At 38.2% G+C, this 20,591-nt stretch overlaps 2 protein-coding genes and 1 non-coding gene across 4 annotated transcripts in view; 2 read left to right on the top strand and 1 right to left on the bottom strand.

The window, feature by feature from the left end:
- RGL1 (ral guanine nucleotide dissociation stimulator like 1) overlaps positions 1 to 20,591 on the bottom strand; it is a 266,263-nt gene that overhangs the window by 239,651 nt on the left and 6,021 nt on the right. The window lies entirely within an intron of this gene.
- APOBEC4 (apolipoprotein B mRNA editing enzyme catalytic polypeptide like 4) lies at positions 9,276 to 16,152 on the top strand. The gene is made up of 2 exons (XM_045452661.1): positions 9,276 to 9,621; positions 13,815 to 16,152. The coding sequence occupies exon 2, from the start codon at positions 13,845 to 13,847 to the stop codon at positions 14,952 to 14,954; it is 1,110 nt and encodes a 369-aa protein (XP_045308617.1). The 5' UTR covers positions 9,276 to 9,621; positions 13,815 to 13,844; the 3' UTR covers positions 14,955 to 16,152.
- On the top strand, positions 10,231 to 10,336 carry LOC123587043. The gene has a single exon (XR_006707113.1). It is a non-coding gene; the product is annotated as a U6 spliceosomal RNA (small nuclear RNA).

Genomic DNA, 20,591 nt, shown 5'->3' with positions numbered 1-20,591 from the left:
TGGCTCAGTCAGTTAAGCGTCCAACTTCAACTCAGGTCATGATCTCATGGCTTGTGGTTTCAAGACCTGTGTCAGGCTCTGTGTTGACAGCTCAGAGCCTGGAGCTGCTTCAGATTCTGTGTCTCCCTCTCTGCCTTTCCCCCACTCACACTCTGTCTCTGTCTCTCAAAAATAAATAAACATTAAAAAAATTTATAAAAAATAAATTAAAAATATATTAAGTTAAAAATAATAAATCTATATTAACAGCAAAATGATAATACTTCTTTAGAGCCATTAGGAAGGGTGATTGATGGGGAAGAAAGGGGCCCAAGGAAAATTGGGGCTTGATGGAACTGTTTTTTATTTTTATTGTAATGGGAGTAACATGAATATATACATATGTCAAAACTCATAGAACTGCACACTTAGAATGGGTGTAAATTATGCCTCAATGAATTTGGTTTTTAAAAAAATGTTCTTTTCTCCTGACAGAAACATTTTTCAGTTGTTTTTATCATCTCATCATGACATACTTTTATTATGTTTGTTTCTCTTTCTTGACTTTATCATTGTCTCACTTTTGAAATTTGATTTTTCCCATTTATCTTAAAGCTAGAACATAAATTCGACTTTTTTTTTTTTTGCTCAAAAAGTAGGACATGATCGAGGGGTTATGGAATAAAGAAAAGAGTTTTAGAGTGCTCTGGGTTCAAATCCCAGCTCTACCAATTATTAGCTATGTCGTCTTGAGCAACACTTTGAACCTCAGTTTCCTAACCTGTAAAATGGAAATTGAAATAATAGGCACCTCTCAGGGATGTAAGGCATGTAAAATTTTTGGCACAAAGTAGGCATTCAGTAACTGTTAATCTCTACTTAACAAATAATATTTTCATTTAAATTATTTATCATTTACTTATTTTCAATGGCTACTTATTCATTTTGAGAGAGAGAGAGAGAGAGAATCCCAAGCAGGCTCGGTGCTGCCAGCCCAGAGCCCAACGCAGGGATCTATCCACGGAACCATGAGACCATGACCTGAGCTGAAATCAAGAGCGAGACGCTTAACCAACTGAGCCAACCAATCACCCCTTAAATTCTTTATCATTTATATTATAAGATAGCCAGAGGAATTAACTTAAATAAAATTTAGTGAATTTAGTTAAGTAGAGTCACTACCTAATAGTCACAAATCAAATGGAAGAAGTACATGAGAGCAATGTCATTCAAAGCTGAGTCTGTGACCTGTGTGCATTTATAAACTGTTACCAGGGTGAACGATGTAAGTACAGAAATTGACAGTAAATATTTAGAAACTTTTAGAGATGACCCTGGATGATTTATATCAGAAAAGTGATTTAGAGTTTAAATCATGGGAGAAAGTTCTAGAATAATTGCTCAGGTTAAGAAACTTGAGCCAGAATGCAAAGCAACACATTATTTCCTTCATCAGGAAAATCGTACTATGAAAAAAAAAAGTCGAAAAAGTTGAAATAATCAATGTGTTTTTACACAGTAAAAACTATGAATTACATAAAGGTTAATGTACTACATTTTAAATTATTCTGTTTATGTGATAATATGGAAGCCGATCACCAACAACTGCTTCCCATGCTAGGGACAATGGTTATCCAGGGGGAAAGTTGTGTAGAGAATGTTTGAATTATTGAATAAACTCTCAGAGCTACTTCGGGCAAGAAACTAGTTTGGGCCCAACTTTTTAAAGATAAAGTATATTAGACAGTCAGTTGCCTATTTGTCTGAAATCACATGTTAACAATCTCAATATTTTCAAACAAGGAAGAAATCCAACATGTTTTTCAATAGCAGATGACTGAAAGTCAAAATAAGTATTACAACTGTGGAACGACAGAGTTTCCAGAGATTGTTATATCATGTCTTGTAATTTTCACGACTATCATCAATGCAACACATAATAATTTTGATAGAGTATCTATGCATAGGAAATTCATGGGACCATCAACTAGTCCTTTCATTGAAAGATAACTGAAATTTAATATAACCTTATAGGATAAATTGTTGGAACTGGCTACTGATGAATTTTGAAAATACAGTACCACTCGCTTTGTTTTTTAAAACTGCTAAAAATGAATACCTTGAGCTTGTGAAATTGTTTTAAAATCTCTTCCTCTACTCCTACCAACATACCTCTTGAAACTGGCTGTCCCTATTATAATGCTACCAAAACAAACACAGAATCAGTTTGGATATATTTTATATCCTGCAAATAGTGTTATCATCGACTGGGCCTAGATTCAATAAAGTAACAAGCAAAAAGCCAGTTGGTTGGTCACAATAAAAATTTTATAAGCGGATCTATATGATTCTCATAAAATGTGTATATATAGGACACTGAAAACATATATGTATTATATCCCTCAATTTTTTTTGTTTAATATAACTAGAGTATAATAACAGCAATAGTGATTCTCTTATTAGTCATCTGTACATATACTTTCAAGAAACAACATGTACAGTTTTGGTATTTTTTTCTTTTTTCCTATGTTATATTTGTTCTGTTTATATTTACATAAAGATAGACATATGGACAAATGGGACAAAACAAAGAGCCCAGAAATAAACCCACACCCATACAGTCAAATGATTTTTGATGTGGGTGCCAAGACTACACAATAGGAAAAGGATGGTCTCTTCAACGAAAGGTGTTAGGAAAACTGAACACCCATATGCACAAGAATGAGATTGGACCCTTATCCTATACCATGCACACACACACACACACACACACACACACAACCTAAAATGTATTAAAGATTTAAACATAAGATCTGAAACCATAAAACTCCTAGAGGAAAATAGACAGGAAAAGCTTCAGAACATTGGTCTTAGCAATGATTTCTTGGATACGACATCAAAAGCACAAGCAACACAAGCAAAATTAGACAAGCGTTCCATTTCCATTTACCGAAATGTGATTTAAAACTTTTAGATCTTTTGATCTATTTATTTTTTAACGACTTCTTTTTTTTTTTTTTAATTGGCAAACTACAGCTCACAAGCTGGCTGCCTCTTTTTCAACGTTTATTTATTTTTGGGACAGAGAGAGACAGAGCATGAATGGGGGAGGGGCAGAGAGAGAGGGAGACAGAGAATTGGAAACAGGCTCCAGGCTCTGAGCCATCAGCCCAGAGCCCGACGCGGGGCTCGAACTCACGGACCGCGAGATCGTGACCTGGCTGAAGTCGGACGCTTAACCGACTGCGCCACCCAGGCGCCCCTAACGACTTCTTTTTAAAATGAGCTTATGATTTGTACATCTTTCTTGTTCATTTTTCTATAAAATCACTTTCATTGAATTTCACAAAATGATTAGTATATGATGGTGTGTCAACTTAAATTGGGTCTTCCCCACAGATAGTTTGAAAGCTTTTCTAGAGCATCTGTTCAGATTCTGGGAGTAAAGATGGTGCCTTTACCATGCACTTTTCCTCAGCTTGAGTTTTAAGGATTACCTTTGATTCTAAACATTTGTTGGTGTTAGCTAGGATAAAGGGGGAAACCAACATGGAAGAATTCTGCAAGCATGTGGTTTTAGCAAATTAAGGGTTGTCCAAGAGACAGTTTCCCACTGTTAAGACTGTGCTGCCACCTTGTGGCCTTTCTGCTTCTAATCCCAAGCTAGGACATTCATCCTTTGCTTTTTTTGTCTTTTCCTCTCAACTCTGACACTTGTCTTATCCCATTTTTCCTACCTAATTCCTTAGTGGGCCCCATGAAATCTACTGAATTCTCTGTTCTTCTTTATTTCATGCTTGCTTTCTTCCTTCAGTTTAGAGAATTTCTGACTGCTACATGAATGTGGGCATTATTATTCAGTGTCAACCAAACCGCTATGAAAGCAGTGAATTATAGAATTAATTGGGCACAGTACACTCAAATTAAAGTAAGAAAACGGGCAATAAAACAAATTATTAAAATCACTTTACAGACAGCAACTAGCAACATATAAGCCATCTTAGTTAGATGTATCCCAAGGTGGGATGCCAGAACGTAGATTAGAAACAACTTTTGGATGTTAAACTGAGTAAAGCTCTTTTAAAAAATATATGTCCATGTAAAAAAAAAAAAAAAAAAAAAAAATATATATATATATATATATATATATATATATATATATATACATGTCCATGTAAGAGAGTTTTGCCTTTGTAAAGCTTTTTCATTATAATGGCATATTACTTTGATATAGATAATATACATCATAACTCATCTGAATGACAATGAAAAATGGCAAGGTAACAAAGGAAGACAGAAGAAAGGAGTCTGTTTGGGGGAATAGATGTTTCTTCAAAGTTTTCCTTTTTTGTGCATGTCAACTTAGCAATAAGAATTGTGAGAAAGAACCCCATGTTCAAGGTCCTTCATTTCCTTGTGGTTAAATTCCGTTTTCAAAATCATTCTGTGCAATCCAAATGGAGTTTTGCAAAGTGGATCTTCCTTTGGAATTTTCCTATACCCAACAGATGTAGTAAAAATGGTGGCTCATGCATAAGAGTAAAACTGGACTCTTATATCACACCATATACAAAAACCAACACAAAATGGATTAAAGACAAACAAAAGCTGAAACTGTAAAACTACTAAAAAAGAAAACATAGGAAAAACGTTCTCGACATTGGTCTTGGTGATAAATTTTTGAATATGACACCAAAAGTGAAAGCATCAAAAGCAAAAATAGACAAGTGGGACAACATGATGCTTAAAAGCTTCTGCAAGGCTAAAGAAACTTAATCAGCAAAGTGAAAAGGCAACCTACAGAATGGCAGAAAGCATTTGCAAACAACAAATGACCTACAGAATGGCAGAAAGCACTTGCAAACAACGTATGACCAACAGAATGGCAGAAAACATTTGCAAACAACGTATGTGATAAGGGGCTAATAGTCAAAATATATAAGGAACATATATAATAGCAAAAAGAAACCAAATAATCTAATCAGTAAGGAAATGTAAATCCAATCCACAACGAAATATCACCTCACACCTGTTCAGATGGCTATTATCAAAAACACAAAAGAGAGGCGCCTGGGTGGTTCAGTTGGTTGAGCGTCTGACTTCAGCTCAGGTCATGATCTCACGGTCTGTGGGTTCGAGCCCCACATCGGGCTCTATGCTGACAGCTCAGAGCCTGGAGCCTGGAGCCTGCTTCGGATTCTGTGTCTTCCTCTCTCTCTGCCCCTCCCCCGCTCATGCTCTGTCTCTCTCTCTGTCAAAAATAAATAAACATTAAAAACGTTAAAAAAAAGACAAAAGATAACAAAGTGTTGGTGATGACATGGAAAAGGGAACCCTTCTATACTGTGAGAATGTAAGTTGGTAGAGCCATTATGGAAAACAATATGGCAGTTTTTCAAGAAATTAAAAATAAACTACCATGTGATCTGGCAATCCCACTTCTGGGTATTTATCCAAAAGAACGAATCAGTATCCCAAGGAAATATCTGCACTCCCATATTCATTGCAGTATTATTCACAACAGTCAAAATATGGAAACAACCTAAATGTCCATAGACAGATGAATGAAGAAAGAAGATGTGGTATATACATACAATGGAATATTCAGCCTTTAAAAAAAAATCCTGGCATTTGCCACAACGTGGATGAACCTGATGGACGTTATGTTTCATGAAATAAGCCAGAAACAGAAAGACGCACACTGTATAATGTCATTTATATGTGGAATCTAAAATACACTCATAGGAGCGCCTGGGTGGCCAATCGGTTGAGCGGCCAACTTCAGCTCACGTCATGATCTCACAGTCTGTGAGTTCAAGCCCATGTCAGTCTCTGTGCTGACAGCTCAGAGACTGGAGCCTACTTTGGATTCTGTGTCTCCCTCTCTCTCTGCCCCTCCCCCACTCACACTCTGTCTCTCTCTTTCTCTCTCAGCAAATGAATAAACATTAAAAAAAATTTTTTTTTTCACAATCCCAGACTTCAAGCTATACTACAAAACTGTAATCATCAAGACAGTATGGTACTGGCACAAGAACAGACACTCAGATCAATGGAACAGAATAGAGAACCCAGAAATGGACCCACAAATGTAGAGCCAACTAATCTTTGACAAAGCAGGAAAGAATATCCAGTGGAATAAAGACAGTCTCTTCAGCAAGTGGTTCTGGGAAAACTGGACAGCGACATGCAGAAGAATGAACCTGGACCATTTTCTTACACCAGACACAAAAATAAACTCAAAATGGATGAAACACCTAAATGTAAGACAGGAAGCCATCAAAATCCTCGAGGAGAAAGCAGGCAAAAACCTCTTTGATTTTGGCCACAGCAACTTCTTACTCAACACATCTCCGGAGGCAAGGGAAACAAAAGCAAAAACGAACTTACTGGGACCTCGTCAAAATAACAAGCTTCTGCACAGCGAAGGAAACAATCAGCAAAACTAAAAAGCAACCGACAGAATGGGAGAAGATATTTGCAAGTGACATATCAGATAAAGGGTTAGTATCCAAAATCTATAAAGAATTTATCAAACTCAACACCCAAAAAACAAATAATCCAGTGAAGAAATGGGCAAAAGACATGAATAGAAACTCCTCCAAAGAAGAATCCAGATGGCCAACCGACACATGAAAAAATGCTCACCATCACTCATCATCAGGGAACTACAAATCAAAACCACAATAAGATACCACCTCACACCTGTCAGAATGGCTACCATTAACAACTCAGGCAACAACAGATGTTGGTGAGGATGTGGAGAAACAGGATCTCTTTTGCATTGTTGGTGGGAATGCAAGCTGGTGCAGCCACTCTGGAAAACAGTATGGAGGTTCCCCAAAAAACTAAAAATAGAACTACCCTACGACCCAGCAATTACACTGCTAGGCATTTATCCATGGGATACAGGTGTGGTGTTTCAAAGGGACACATGCACCCCAATGTTTATAGCAGCACTACCAACAATAGCCAAAGCATGGAAAGAGCCCAAATGTCCATTGTTGGATGAATGGATAAAGAAGATGTGGTATACATATACAATGGAGTATTACTCGGCAATCAAAAAGAATGAAGTCTTGCCATTTGCAACTACATGGATGGAACCGAAGGGTATTATGCTAAGTGAAATTAGTCAGTCAGAGAAAGACAAAAATCATATGACTTCACTCAGATGAGGACTTTAAGAGACAAAACAGATGAATATAAGGGAAGGGAAACAAAAATAATATAAAAACAGGGAGGGGGACAAAACAGAAGAGACTCACAAATATGGAGAACAAACTGAGGGTTACGGGAGGGGTTGTGGGAGGGGGGATGGGCTAAATGGGTAAGGGGCATTAAGGAATCTACTCCTGAAATCATTGTTGCACTATATGCCAACTAATTTGGATGTAAATTTTTAAAAATAAAAAATAAAATTAAAAAAAATTTTTTTAATAAAATAAAATAAAATACACTCAGAAGCTTAGAGTAAAGTGTTGATTGCCAGGGGCTGGGGGAAAGAGGATATGGAGTAATGTTGGTCAAAGGGTACAAAGTTTCAGTTATGCAAGAGGACTCAGTTCTAGAGATCTAATGAACAGCATGGTGACTACAGTTAATAATACATGGTGAATACAGTTAATAATAATAGCATACTTGAATTTGCTAAGAGGGTAGCTCTTAAATGCTCTCATACAGCACCCCCCACCAAAAGATAACTATATGATATGTTATTAGCTAGATTGTTATAATCATTTCACAATGTAGAAATACATCAAAAGATCAAGATGGGGCGCCTGGGTGGCTCCGTCTGTTAAACGCTGTCAGTGGGTTCGAGCCCTGCATCGGGCTCTGTGCTGACAGCTCAGAGCCTGGAGCCTGTTTCAGATTCTGTGTCTCCCTCTTTCTCTGACCCTCCCCTGTTCATGCTCTCTCTCTGTCTCAAAAATAAATAAATGTTAAAAAAAAAATTTTTTTAAAAAGTTCAAGTTGTACGCCCTAAATTTAATACATAATTTTTATTTTTCAATTATCCCTCAATAGAGCTGTTTTTAAAAATGGTGGCTACGTAGGGATTACCCATCCCTAAAATTACCTAAAATGCAATTGGTAAATATACTAGTGGATAGAGGTTCATTTTTAAGGTAATATTTTTAAATGGGATGTCAATTATTAATGTTAAATAAAAGATGAAATTTTGGTTTTATATTTACAAGTTTGCTGAGTTGTAAACTCAGGAGATACTATGAAAATGGAGGCAGGAGGTGAGAATGACAAAGGCATGATCAGCGGCCAGTCATGGGGAAGGAATGGGATACAACAGTGAGCACACACCAAAAAAAAAACATGGAAGACAATGTAACTGACAAATAACTAGCTGAGGAGTTAAGTGAATACACATGAGACCCTTAAAAGGCAGAGATCAACATGAAACATCTAAACTAGAAGGAGCCCCCTAGAGGAGAAAGGACACTTGCTGTTGTGGAGACTGGGAGTTTGATGGAGGAACCAGTTAAGAGTGGTGACACTGCTGCAGGAAGCCTTCTAGGTGCTTCCATTATCCTTCATGGGCTATCTTCAGCATAGTATATATTTAAGAACTTTTTGGTGGTAGGTAATGGAAATACACAATAGTGATCACCACTGGTTGCTTCAAGTGGCCTGAGGAAGAGGAAAGAGGGAGTAATCGGGAGAGGCCATAGACAATGAATCATGACTACCAACAAGTTCAATGTCCTAGGAGATGGTGTGGAGTTGAAGGGAGGCAAGGGAACAGAGGGGAAAAGGCGGAGTGGCTCTTCCATTAACTATGGAGAAAGGGCCACAACTGATCCGGAGGCAAAGTTTGCCTTAAGCTGGAAGGACCCACCTACATACCAATAGGAAGGATCTCCCAGAGAATGTGTAAGAGGAGAGAGACTACTAGCACATAATGACTCAGGTTTGGACAAACTGAAGAGCTTTCTCTCCAGGGATTGTGGACCTAGTAGTAAAAAGCACCTCTTTTGGAGGAGATCAAGTCTCTGCTCCCTTTCATAGGTGCCTCCCTCTCCCAGAAGGGCAAGCCTCCTAAGAAAAGGCCCTTGTGCCTCCATAGGCAACACAACCAACAAACCATATCCACACATGAGGCCTGGCACTTATTCTGGATCAGGACAAAGACTCTGAGAGGCATGACTTCAGAGCTTGATTCTTACAGCCAGAGGGAGGAAAAAAAAAAAAAAAAAAAAAAAAAAAAAACCAAGACGTTCACTTAAATAGTCAGATAGTATGCTTTTATCCAGACTGGAATATGCATTCATGTATATTTTCATCTTTGGAACAGGTGGTTTGAAATGCAAATAAAGTAATAAGTGTCAGAGCCGTATCCTAGCAGTAGCTGCTTTGCAAACGTTACCATGGCACCAATTCAACAGTGTTCTTAGAGGCAGCCATACCTCAGAAAGGTCTTTCTAACTTGGGACAGCAAAGTTCAAAGGAACTACTAGGCACAAACTACGAAAGAGTCCTGAACCAATACAGGAGGTGAAGATTTACAGCACAATTGCCCTCTGAAGCCGCTTCAAACAGGGCATGGTACTTAAAAGAGAAAAGAAAGGAAACGGACTATCTTCTAGAACACCTGGAATGTGATCCAAGCCTGGAGACAAAATGATGGTAATTATAACTGCTAACATTTGTTTTTAGCTGCTAACAGATTGTGCACAGATTGGGAAGGGCAAACTCCATTCTCCAATTACTCCAGTGCAAACTGTGCTTTACCAGCACTCACTAAACCCTAGCTGGATGAAGAGAGAGCAGATTGTCCTCATGTATGTCTCATTTATGTTAAGTTAAGGAAGGCTGTCGTCCCAGGGCCGCAGTCCAGGGGCTACGCAAAACCGGAAGCAAGGATCTGGGTTCTGTAGATCTCTGCTTCTTACTGCCCGTAGATCTGCTCTAAGAGGGTAGCACGCCTTTCCCAAGCACAGCCAACGTGGGGGGAAATGGACCAGCTAGTGGGGACACAGGATGCTGGGGAGACAAGTCTTAGCCAACCTGGCCTGTGAACCAACTAAGATTCCTAAGGTAGGCCATGGGCTGAACAGGGCCCCTGCCTGGGTAAGGGGAGAATGAAAGGGCAGATACCAAAAGATAATAATACAAGATAGTCTGTGATCAGTGGCAAACTGATGATATACACCACAAAGTCTCTTAAGAGTTCAAGGGGGGCAGGTGTTCTTTCCCATTTCCCTTCAGATGAAGGTGATCAAAGAACAGTCTCTGGTGCTCACTTTGGCAGCACATATACTAAAATGGGAATGACACAGAGAAGATTAGCATGGCCCCTGTGCAAGGATAACACCAAATTCGTGAAGCATTCCATTAAAAGAAAGAAAGAAAGAAAGAAAGAAAGAAAGAAAGAAAGAAAGAAAGAAAGAAAGAAAGACCCTCTGAAAAATTGAAGACTTCACCAATAGAGAACCACAGTTGGTCAACACTAAAAAGCCATTTAGCAAGAATGAAAGTCCAGAGCTCCCTCCATTACATGTAAAGGCCACTAGTCCTCAAGATCTCCTTACAGTAATAATGCACCATTCCTGGCTAAAATGGGAGAGGGAGCAAAAAGAAAGGAGTGCTTAGAAAAGCAATCAGGACTTTCCATACTGCCTTTACTTTGAAACACGCACAGACTTATGCTTCCCATAAGGGTAATTCTGGGACCATTACATATAGTTAACTCCACCCATCCCACCCACCCCCAAAACACAAAGGCAGAAAAGGACCTCTTGATACTGCTTCTATAACATCTTACCCAAATCATGCATGACTTGAAATTGTCATTTGAGTAGTAACTCGAATATCAGGTGTGCCACTGAACAGCAGACCACATCCAGGTCACCAGGAGCAAGTGAGACTTTGGGTTGGGTTTCAGCAAGGTTTAATATTCAGAGAGATATAGTCTGATGAGTAAGGCTGAAAGAGGAGGAGATCCAGGGAGAAAACAATGCTCAGGATCAAGCAGGAGATGATGTCAGGCTCCAGGTAATGGATTCATTGCCAAGGACAAAACAGGAAGAATGCAGGGCCCTGAGGAAAAGTTATGAGGTCTAGGAAGCCTCAGGGCAGGGATTCAGTTGCATCAGGAAAATATAGCACTGAGGAGGAAGCTGAGGCAGCTACCTGCTCTTATGGATTAAATTGACATGACAGATTAGGAGAAACCTGGAATTTGATGGGTGTGTGGTGTCCAGAATTACTGCCGATACACGCTGTTAGGATAATGGTGACATGAGTGAAGTCACATTCCATCCACAGCAGGGCTGGGGCTCCTAAAATATTTTCTGCCCGGAACAGGGTTAGCAAAGGAACTCTGTAGGCTTCAGCTGTACCAAAAGAACAGGAACGGAGGTGTTATGGGTTGAAAAAGAAAGAAGTTGATCAAAGTGCTTCCATATGAAAGGCTGTAATAAGTACTTCTAAAATGACAAAATGTGTCATTTTGTTTGTTTTATAATGGTCAGTTTATCTCATTTAAATTTTCTACTTTGTCCATTTTGTTGCCTGGACAGAGAGTTAAATGTAAAAGATATATATTCTAGAAAAATATATGGGGATTTAACTCCTCTTTGATAGGGAAGTCTTTTCTAAGTACAATAGTAAAAACTAAATCTTAAGGCTAAAGATTAGACCTTATAAAAATGTAAAATTTGATATAATTAAAAATGCCACCAGCATAATTAAATGGCTCTATAAGCCAAGTGAAATACTTGCAAAAGTTATAACAGCTAATATTCTTAATACATAAAGAGTTCTTACAAATCAGTCAGGAACACCTCAAAAAGGGGGGTTAGGAATCAAATGTATTTCACAGAAGAATAAATACTACAGACCAATAAGTGTGTGAAAAAGTGTTCAGCCTCACAACGAACTGAAAAGGTACAAATTATAACCACAAAGGGATACCGATGCTCACTTCTCAAATCGGCAAAGGAAGCAATAAATGATAAACATCACAGGGAGGAAATGAAATAAAATTGGAACACCTTCCCAAGAATCAATCTGACAAAGCTTGAGCCGATACTTAGTAATCTACACTAGAGAAAAGAAAAATACTATTTATCTACAGAAATGTTCATCAAATCATTATTTATAATCATAAAAGAGGCAAACACCTGAATATTTGATTACATATTAGCTGTGTAATAAAATACTAACTAGCCATGAATACTGTTTTTCGAAGAATTTTTAATAACACGGGGAAATGCTAATGACATAATACTAAGTGAAAAAGCAAAGTATAAACATGATTTCATTTATGTTGTGCATAACAAACACATGTAGCAAAAAGATCAGAGGGAAGAGACACGTAAACAGTTATGGGAATGTAAACTGAGACACAACAGCATGAGTTTTTATTTTTCCCTTCAAGTATCAGTATTTTAAAAAATATTCTACAAGAAATATGTAATACTTGTATAACAAAAAGGTGGGTTTTTTTAATGTTCTTAAAACTTGGTGTGCCTGGATGGCTCAGTCGGTTAAGCATCCAACTTCAGCCCAGGTCATGATCTCATGGCTCGTGAGTTCAAGCCTTGCGTCAGGCTGTGTGCTGACAACTCAGAGTCTGGAGCCTGCTTCAGATTCTGTGTCTCCCTCTCTCTCTGCCCCTCTCCTGCTCACACTCTGTCTCTTTTCTCTCAAAAATAAGTAAATGTTAAAAAAAATTTTTTAATGTTCTTAAAACTATACTATAATGCCCTAGGTTGCTCTTTGGGAATAATGGTAACAGAAATTTTTGTTTAAAGGAAAAACAAAACAAAACTTAAAAGAGCTTAAGTTTTGTGGTTTAACATCCCAGAAACTATTTATTTGAAATATCCTAAAGGACCATATGTGCTTTCCAGAATGGTAAAGTTTCCAAAATGTTCTAACAAGACCCACCCACTGGAAATACAACTCTCAGATGGCAATGAGTAAGTGTTCACGACCCAAAGAATAATCATTCCTACAAGAAGTCTCTACCATTAAGCAAAATAGACCCCATGATCCCATTCCCAAAATGATAGTTATCTCCCATTTACTGCCAATGATCTGAAGAAATAGCTGATTTTAAATGCAGGCACACTCAAAACCCATGCAGATAATTAGATAATATCATTCAGAAAAGAGACAAAAGAAGAACATTATGAACAAATTGCAAAACCCTTGCTTGTTTCTTTAGACTTTCATAAATAAGAATCATCTAGATAATCCTGGGATTTGTACTACCACTACTCACAGCTCATATTTATTGAGTCCTTCGTATAATAATATGATACATATGCACATAATAAAGCATTTTATATTGATTACATCATTCGGTCCTCGAGAAAACCTTAGGAGGTAGATACTACCCTTGCCCTCATTTTACAGACAAGGAAGCTGTGACTCCCAACTGTAAACAACTTGCAGAAAGTCACTAAGCTGGTAGGCGACAGAGCCCAGATTTGAAATAAGGCAGTCTGTCTCCAGAACCTGCGCTGTTAACCCATTTGCTCTGTTGCCTCAGTCAGGTCTATGAAACAGATAAAGGTATAATTTTGCCTTTCTTTTTTGTTTCCTCCCCACTCCTCAAGATTCTCAATGAAGAGAGACGAATCCCGAGCTTTCTAATCTATGGATATACATCAGTACGTTCTAGAATCAAAGATTCTGTAGCTATTGCACTCTACCTCCTTTAGAGAAAAATAAGTTAATGGCTCAAAATAATAAATGGCTCAATGTTAACGCATTTAATGCATTAAAAATAGTAATGGCTCAATAAGTTAATGCATTTTCTTTCGTTTTGCCTGCACTGCTTTTATATATAATTTCTCTTCCTTGTTTAGGGTTGCAGCTAGAAGACAATAAAACTAGCAATGGAGCCCTTATATGAAGAATACCTAGCAAATCATGGAACAATTGTAAAACCTTATTACTGGCTAAGCTTCTCTCTAGATTGCTCTAACTGTCCCTACCATATCCGGACAGGAGAAGAAGCAAGGGTTCCCTATTCAGAATTTTATCAGATTTTTGGATTCCCTTATGGGCCAGCATATCCTCAAACAAAGCACCTCACGTTTTATGAACTAAAAACTTCCTCTGGAAGCCTGGTGCAAAAGGGCCACGCTAGCGGTTGCACCGGGAATAACACCCATCCAGAATCAATGTTATTTGAGATGAATGGTTATCTCGACTCAGCCATACGCAATAATAACGCCATCAGGCATATCATTCTGTACTCCAGCAACTCCCCTTGTAATGAAGCCGACCACTGCTGCATCAGCAAAATGTACAATTTCTTAATAATGTATCCAGATGTTACTCTTAGCATTTACTTTTCTCAGCTCTATCACACTGAGCCTGAATTTCCTGCCTCGGCCTGGAACCGCGAAGCTCTCCGGAGCCTGGCCAGTTTATGGCCACAGGTCATTCTGAGCCCAATAAGTGGTAGCATTTGGCATTCTCTCCTCAACAACTTTGTCAGTGGTGTCTCAGGATCAACTGTTTTCCAGCCCATTTTAACTGGGAGAGCACAGGCTGACAGGCACAACGCATATGAAATCAATGCCATAACAGGAGTGAGGCCGTATTTCACTGATGTTCTTCCCCAGACAAAAGAGAATCAGATCATAAAAGCTCAGGCAGCTTTAGACAGCTATCTCTTAAACAATGTCTTTCCTGGACAGTCTTTTCAAGTGGCTAATGGACAACCTCAACCCAATCTGACCCCAGACCTCAGGGTGCCTGTCGTTTTTGTGCTGGTGCCTTTCAGAGACCTACCACCGATCCACGTAGGTCAAAACCCACATAAACCCAGGAATGTCGTAAGGCACTTGAATATGCCTCAAATGTCATTCCAGGAAACCAAGGACCTCAGAAGGCCTCCCCTTGGAATGCCAGTAGAGAGAGTGGAAATCATGGAGAAGTTAGCAAGTACCAAAGAGGCAGATGAAAAGAAGAAGAAGAAGAAGAAAGGAAAAAAATAAAATCTGTATTTCTACCACATGAGACCAACTACCAGAGGCCTTATTAGATAGCAAACAAAAATCTGGAGACTTTCTCTCTTAGGTCTGATCCAAGATCGGAGATAAACTGATACTCTAAAAGCAAACCCTGCATTATTTACCAGCTCAACTATTATAAAGCTACACTACTTTTAACATAATCCAAAATGTTTCCATAAGCAACTTGATCTATTTTGAGAGTGACGGTATCAAAATGGAGCCATTAGTACCTTGCTGATATTGGCCATTAGTACCTTGCTGATGTGGAAAAGGAAATGCCATCATTCTAGTCTACCCACATCATCTTTCCCCCAAAAAGAAAAGCCCATGGACTAAATAGCTTCCTAAACTGGTTTCGGTATAAAAATTTACTGTAAAATTGGAAAACAGCCTGAAGCTACTGACATTAAGTACTGTCTGCATAAGTAAACCAGTGATTTTCCATTAACTGTTAATCATGGATAGAAGACTTTAGGCAGCCCTTTTTTGGTTTTTTCCTAAAATGGTTCTAAAGAGTTTTGTGTCGGGGGGAAAAGTTCTTTTGCTAATTGATTATATATAGCGACAAAAATTGATTTTTGAAACCTAGTCACCTGCTCAATGTGATATTTCCCATCTCAGACCTCTTGCTCCAGAGCAGATGACAGAGGCAGGATGATACATGAGAATCAGCAAAGGCTCCTTCCATCATACACCATATAAAATCCATGCTGCCCTTACCGGCTATCAAGGCTCCTTCTCTGCCTTCAGTAGCCTTGTCTCATCAGCAAGAATGTAAGTCCTGACAGGTTAAGCACTGTCTCTCTCGGCTCTTTGGTTTTCCCTCAGAATCTAGCCAAGTATTCATGCAAAATGTGGGTAGCAAGATTGTGAATCTACATCCCAGTAACATTACCAATCATTGCTTCCCAACATTCCTTATCCATTCCAGTTAAGAGCTTGCTTAACCATCCTGCAATGGACATCTTGTTTTTATTAGTATCCATTCTCCCTTCTTCTGATATAGCTCCCCAATGCATAATTTGTTTCTTTTACTTCCCTTCTTTCTGAACCTTTCTTTTTCACCGGTGTATATCTATATATAAGATTCTCTTAAAATCTTGTTCAAAACACACTTCTAGGAAGTACTCCTTGACTAACCATCTGAGCATGTACATTAAAGCATTTTGTGTTTAATTAATTCACATTTTCTGCCTCACTTTCCTCTTAGAAATATGTAAAGATGCATTATGAGAAAAAATGTATATCCATTTGTAAATTGCTACTCAATTTTTTCTTAATGTATGTAAAAAGTAATATTAAGCTATAAGATAGTTTTGCCATTAACAGGGAGGGGGACAAAACATAAGAGACTCTTAAATATGGAGAACAAACAGAGGGTTACTGGGGGGGTTGTGGGAGGGGGATGGGCTAAATGGGTAAGGGGCTCCTGAAATCATCGTTGCACTATATGCTAACTAATTTGGATGTAAATTAAAAAAATAAAATTTTTAAAAATGTAAAAAAACAGATAGTTTTGCCATTAGAAAAAGCTTAAAGGACACGTAGAAGGAGGAGGAGAAGGAGGCAAAGAAAGAAAAATATTTAGAATAGAGATTTCTACTGTGATTAAAATAAACATGACTAAAATTTTTAAAAAGAATATTCTAATGTTAATGTGAAAATTTTTATATTATAATTGGAATATAATAATGTAATTATTATTTTAAAAGGTACTATTGAAGTTTATTATTAGATCATGAAATCACATGTCTACAATTTGAGATGTAGAGTTAAAAAAAAAAAAAAAAGACCCAACATGACAAATTCAGCATCTCTATCCACATGGGCAACTGAGGGGTGTGGGCACCAGCTCTGAAGCCTCTTGCCAGGCTGGCTGATGAGGCCCTACAGCAGTTGGGAAGGACCTGCCCACCCTATAGGCTTCTTAAATACATACATACATACATACATACATACATACATACATACATAAAGTAGATCCAAGTAGTTGCCATGAAATCTACCTACAAAGTGGTCAAAAAGACACAATCAGGCTACAAAGGATTCACTTAAAGGCATAGCCTAAAATCTGTGATGAATTTGTATTTCAAATGCAAACCTGGATTTCAATGGTATATAACAAGGGGAGAAATGTTGCCTGAACTATAGGAAATAAAAGTGCCTTTTGGCAGTTAAATTTTTGTACTAGTTAGAGAAGTCTGGTGCTAGGAAGAATGTTACTGACAGGTCACAAGTCTCGGCCAATATAGTCAAGCCTTAGAGCACAAAGACACATGGCCCTTGGCAAGTAGTCTCTATTTCCCCACTAATAAAACAAGAGATATAGACTAGCTCATATTTAAGGTTCCTTTCAGCCCTATCTGCCCTAAGATGGCTTGTCCTAAAACAATAGTTCCATGGAGTAAGCTTCTACAATCAGTGATTACATTTCTTGCTCACCACACAATGGGTTCTTGATCATGCCAGGCTGGCCCAGGGATTTAGGGAAGAGTAAAAGTTGTAATGTTCCACCTCTCTTCAGCGAACTGGCAATAAGGATAGTGAAGAATTGCCACTTCTGCCACATATATGGAAATTCCAATAAAGAAAATGCAAGCCAGGGGTGCCTGGGTGGCTCAGTCAGTTGAGCGGTTAAGCATCCAATTTCGGCTCAGGTCATGATCTCACAGCTTGTGAGTATGAGCCCCACATCAGGCTCTGTGCTGACAGCTCAGAGCCTAGAGCATGCTTCAGATTCTCTCTCTCCCTCCCTCTCTCTCTCTCTCTCTTTCTCTCTCTGTGCCTCCCCTGGCTGTGCTCTCTCTCTCTCTCTCTCTCTCAAAAATAAATTGTAAAAAAATTTTTTTAATTAAAAAAAAAAATTCAAGTCAACAAATTAAAGCAGCTAGTGATGTGGTGATCTAAAAGAGGCAGGGGGTATATCCCAAGAAACTGATGAGGGGAACATTACCTTTATGAATCTATCATGATGCAGGATTTGACTCTCAGTTTTGTAGGGTCAGCTACCCACTTAGTCAAGACAGAGAATGGATCTATTAACCAGGGCAGACCTGGATTAATAAAGCTCCCAAGATTGACATGTAAAAACAGAAAGCTAATATACTGATTTCCAGTGAGACTTACAACTGGATATGCAACCAGATAATTCCAGTTGTCTAGCCTATACAGCCTCTCCATTCAGAGAAGCTCCTGGGAAGCCAAATTATAATCAGAAGGTTGCTTTGTGGATTAGAGGACATCAGTATTCAAATCAAATGTTTAATGCTATCATACTCTGCTTACCAGGGAGACCATCCCTGAAATGGTGGGATCTGCACAATAGCACCTGACCCCTGGACAGTGTTTAAGGGGGCCAAGACTGTAAGAGACAACATAAACTTCTATAACCAACTCCTGCCATGACTAGTATCGATTCTCTATAGATGTTCATGTTTTATCAAGCTACAACCTAATCCTGCTGACCTGGGAGCAAATCCCTTCTCTTTGAACTGCTGTTACATATCTTTTTTGATTCATAGTGCAGGAAATCCAAAAAGTTTAGCTCAAAGAATATCATGCTATTCATCTTGTTTCCAAAGGTTTTAAGGAAAGCTACATGGTAACTTATACTAATTAAAAATAATATTAGTAGTACCTAACATTTAGTGAGAAGTATATGTCAAGCACTTTTCTAAACAGTTACACATATTAACTCATTTAATCCTCCCAATAATCCTATGAGGTAGGAATTATTATAACATCTATTCTCAAATAAGGAAATTGTGGCACAGAGAGCTCACATAGTAAAGGCTGAGTTGATATGAAACCCAGGAGCTCTAGCTCTAGAATCCCCTGTTCTTAATCACTATGCTCTAATGGCTCTCAAAATAGTAACAATATGGACTCACTACAATGCCTGGGAAAATCAATATACATTTTTACCAGTACTGCAGTCTTTCTATAGTTCTGCTCAGACTATTGTTATCAATAGGCATCCTTTAGACTATGGGCGCTAGGGAGGCTGGGTGGGCTAGGCTGAAGAACTTAAGTAACCCTGGATCCCAGAGGTTTGGCTTTAAACTCTCCCCAACCCCCACTCCTTGTTACCCATGACCTGATACCAAACAGAAGGCCTGGATCACCTTACCTTGATGTCCTTGACTCTAAGGGATGTGCCAAATCATAGACCTGAGGCAATGGAACACTGCTTCCTTAGTCTATCTAGTTAATTAAGTGGAATTGGTGCCTTAAAACATTAAAAGAGAATTAGATGATCCAGCAACTCCACTTCTGAGAATATAACCAAAAGAATTAAAAATGGGGTCTCAAGGGGCACCTGGGTGGCTCGGTCGGTTAAGTGTCTGACTTCGGCTCAGGTTGTCATCTCACAGTTCATGAGTTCAAGCCCTGCATAGGGCTCTGGGCTGACAGTTCAGAGCCTGGAGCCTGCTTCACATTCTGTGTCTCCTCTCTCTGCTCCTCCCCCATTCACACACACTCTCTCTCTCTCTTCAAAATAAATAAGATGTTAAAAAAAACTTTTTTTTAACGGGGTCTCAAATAGATGTTTGTATACCCACATTCATAGCACATTATTCATAAGAGCTATAAGTAATCCAAGTGTCTGTCAATAGATGAATGGGTAAAGAAAATGTGGAATATACATATAATGGAATGCTATTCCACCTTAAAAAGGAATGACATTCTGACATGTTACAATTGCAAACTGAGGAAATCAAACTAAGTGAAATAAGCCAGTCACAAAAAGACAAATACTGCATGATTCCACTAATATGAGGTACCTAGAGCTGTCAAATTTAGAGAGAATATAAAATGGACCTTAGGGGCTGGGGGTGGTAGAGAATAGGGAGTTACTGTTTAATGGGTAGGTCTGGATATGGATAGTAGTGATGGTTGTACAATAATAGGAATGTAATTAACAGTGCTTAAAGGTACACTTAAAATAGTTAAGATAGTAAATATTATGTTATGTATATTTTGCTATAATTTTTTAAAAATTAAGTGGAATTATTAATCGACACCTACTGATCTCTTCATATACTAAAAAAAAGAAGTGACATCTTTTGTGATAGACTAAATATTAGGTAACAGGCTCTATGTCTAGCCTCAAAATACTGACATTAGGTGGGGGTAGCTCACAGAAATATGTGAAAAACAAATATCTTTTAAAAAAATCATTACAATAACAAGATTTTTTAAGTTCACGGTTTACACTTCATTTCAGGCTATTGAAAAGTTATGTGTGGGTTTATTTGGACCCTCATAGTTATATCCTTATTTTTAGCACAAAGGTAAGCAGTATAGTTGGGAATAATGAGAAAGACTTACTGAAAGCAGAGAGTAGTGCTTAAAAGCACAAGCTTTGGAATGTGACACACCTAATTACCATTACCAGTCTGCTACTTGCTAGTTGAGTATCATTGGCTGAGTTATATAACCTCTCTTAGCCTTAGTTTCCTCATCCATAAAATGGAAACACTAATTCCTAGGCCCTAAAGCTACTCTGAGGATTAAATAATGTAAATAAAGAGACTGTTTACCAAGTCTAACACAAAATAAACACTCATCAAGCAGTTGTTATTATTAATAAAATTTTAATAGAATAAAAGTAGACAG

This window comes from Leopardus geoffroyi, chromosome C3, assembly GCF_018350155.1.
Source record: "Leopardus geoffroyi isolate Oge1 chromosome C3, O.geoffroyi_Oge1_pat1.0, whole genome shotgun sequence".
NCBI classification, from domain to species: domain Eukaryota; kingdom Metazoa; phylum Chordata; class Mammalia; order Carnivora; family Felidae; genus Leopardus; species Leopardus geoffroyi.
Note: the sequence above shows the minus strand (reverse complement) of the source record. Positions and strands in the feature narration are given on the sequence as shown.